At 57.1% G+C, this 1,833-nt stretch overlaps 1 protein-coding gene across 1 annotated transcript in view; it reads left to right on the forward strand.

Annotated features, from left to right (window-relative positions):
• Positions 1 to 414: 414 nt before the first annotated feature.
• Positions 415 to 1,833, forward strand: part of TCF15 (transcription factor 15) — a 7,665-nt gene continuing 6,246 nt past the window's right edge. Inside the window, exons 1-2 of the mRNA XM_017895691.1 lie at positions 415 to 547; positions 1,705 to 1,827. Of these exons, the coding sequence (XP_017751180.1) occupies positions 415 to 547; positions 1,705 to 1,827 (256 nt within the window). The remainder of the gene's footprint in view (positions 548 to 1,704; positions 1,828 to 1,833) is intronic.

The following is a 1,833-nucleotide window of genomic DNA, read 5'->3' on the forward strand; positions in this document are numbered from 1 at the left end:
GGGCTGGACAGAGGAATTTCAAGCTGCCTGAGGGTCAGGAGCAGAGAGGAGGGGGAGAAGGGGGAGAAAGCGAAAGTGAAGTGAGTTGGGAGCCCCTGTGAGGAGGCGCAGACAGGGAAGGAAATCTCCCGGTAATAATTCATCGGCTCAGGAAGCAGCAGCCTGGCCTGGGGCTGTGTGTGGGACCAGCCCTGCGGGGAGGGGGCCCATGCTGGCTGCCTTCCTCCTCCCCAAAGCCCAGCCTGGCTGGGGTCACGGTCAAATGGTGGCGGTGGGGGGATCCAGGTGTGGGAACAGACTCTCCCGCAGACCCTGGATCCTAAGGGGCTCCTCCCCCCGCAGCCATGGGAAACCCCTCGTTCCCTCTTCTTCCCCCAGTTCTGACCTGGATCAGGGAAGCCGGGAAAGCACAGCATGGCAGAGCTGCAGGCATCGTCAGGAAAACAGACGCCCAGAGGAGCCAAAATGCACCTAGGAGCCTTTCAACTCCACTCCCCGCGCTTTCTCTGCTATACTGGCTGCCATTCGGGCTTATTTTCAAGGCCAAGTGGGATACTGGTTTAGCTAGTGCCTGGAGAGAGCTGAGCAGCAGGCACGAGTGAGATGGAGACCCCAGCAACCACCGTTGGCTCAGGAATTCTCTGAGGAGGACACATCAGGCTGAACAATCTAAGGTTTCTAGAAGGCAGGCAGGCATTGAGGAAAGATAGCCCGTGTGTGTGTGTGTGTGATGGGATGGTGGTGGTAAGATTTCAAGAAGTAGTGAAACCAGACAAGCTGGAGCTAGCGCCCCCACTCCCACCTGTATGACTGAAGGCCAAAGCTCTCTTACCTGTGACTCAGGGCTGCCATCCTGCAGCCTCAGCTGGGCTCAATAGAGTATATAGCACCGAGTTTGGCACACAGTAGTGCCTCAACCAAAAAGCCAGTTCCGTGAGGGTGAAAAATTTGTTTTATTAATGGCTGTATCCTCAGACCTAAAACCATGCCTGACACATAGTAGGGATCCAACGAATATTTGTTGAATAAATGAACGAACTACTGGTGTTTGTGTGTTGTGGTTTTGTTTTGCTTTTTTTTTTTTTTTTTTTTTTTTTTAAGTTTGTCTTCAGGGACAAGACACCGTCGAATCCTCATTTGGAGAGATTATAGCTTTTCTCCAAGTGTTCTCCACTGACACCACCACTATCATCAATGACTCGTTACAAAATGCACGTTCCTGGGCACGTTCCAGAACTGCTTAATCAGAATGGGAGCAATCTGGGACTCTATAATAGCAAAAGCCCCCTCCCCAGTTCTTACGCACATGAAAGTTGCAGAACTACAGGATTAGAATTTGAGGGCAGGAAGACACCAGCTGTTTCTCTGCAATCTGAACATTCCGAATGAGGAAACTGAGTCCAAGAGAGGAGAAAGGGACCTGCCCGTGTCTCCCAGGTGGTCCAGGCTGGGGACAAAAAGTTCGAATCTGGGCCCACCCCGGCCGACTAGCCCAGACCTCCAGCATCTGCCGGGCTAGCCAGCCGGGAATGGGAGCCTTCGGGGTGGGCCACCAGCTCCCGGGCCGCTTTCAACCTGGGGAACGGAGGCGGTGGGTGCGTCGTCATTGGCCAGGGCGCGGCGGGCGCCTCCCCATTGGCCGGGCGGAGCCCTCCGCCCCCGGCCGGGGCGGCCTTGCCATTTGGCCCCTCCCTCGCCTATAAGGCGGGGGCCGGCGGAGCCGTGGGAGCGCGCGGGAGCGCACCGCGGGGCGCGGCCAACGCTGGGACGCGGCGCTCGGAGGGACGCTGCCGGCGCCCATGGCGTTCGCGCTGCTGCGGCCAGTCGGCGCGC

Source organism: Rhinopithecus bieti, unplaced genomic scaffold (assembly GCF_001698545.2).
Source record: "Rhinopithecus bieti isolate Rb0 unplaced genomic scaffold, ASM169854v2 scaffold_27016, whole genome shotgun sequence".
In the NCBI taxonomy this organism is placed as follows: domain Eukaryota; kingdom Metazoa; phylum Chordata; class Mammalia; order Primates; family Cercopithecidae; genus Rhinopithecus; species Rhinopithecus bieti.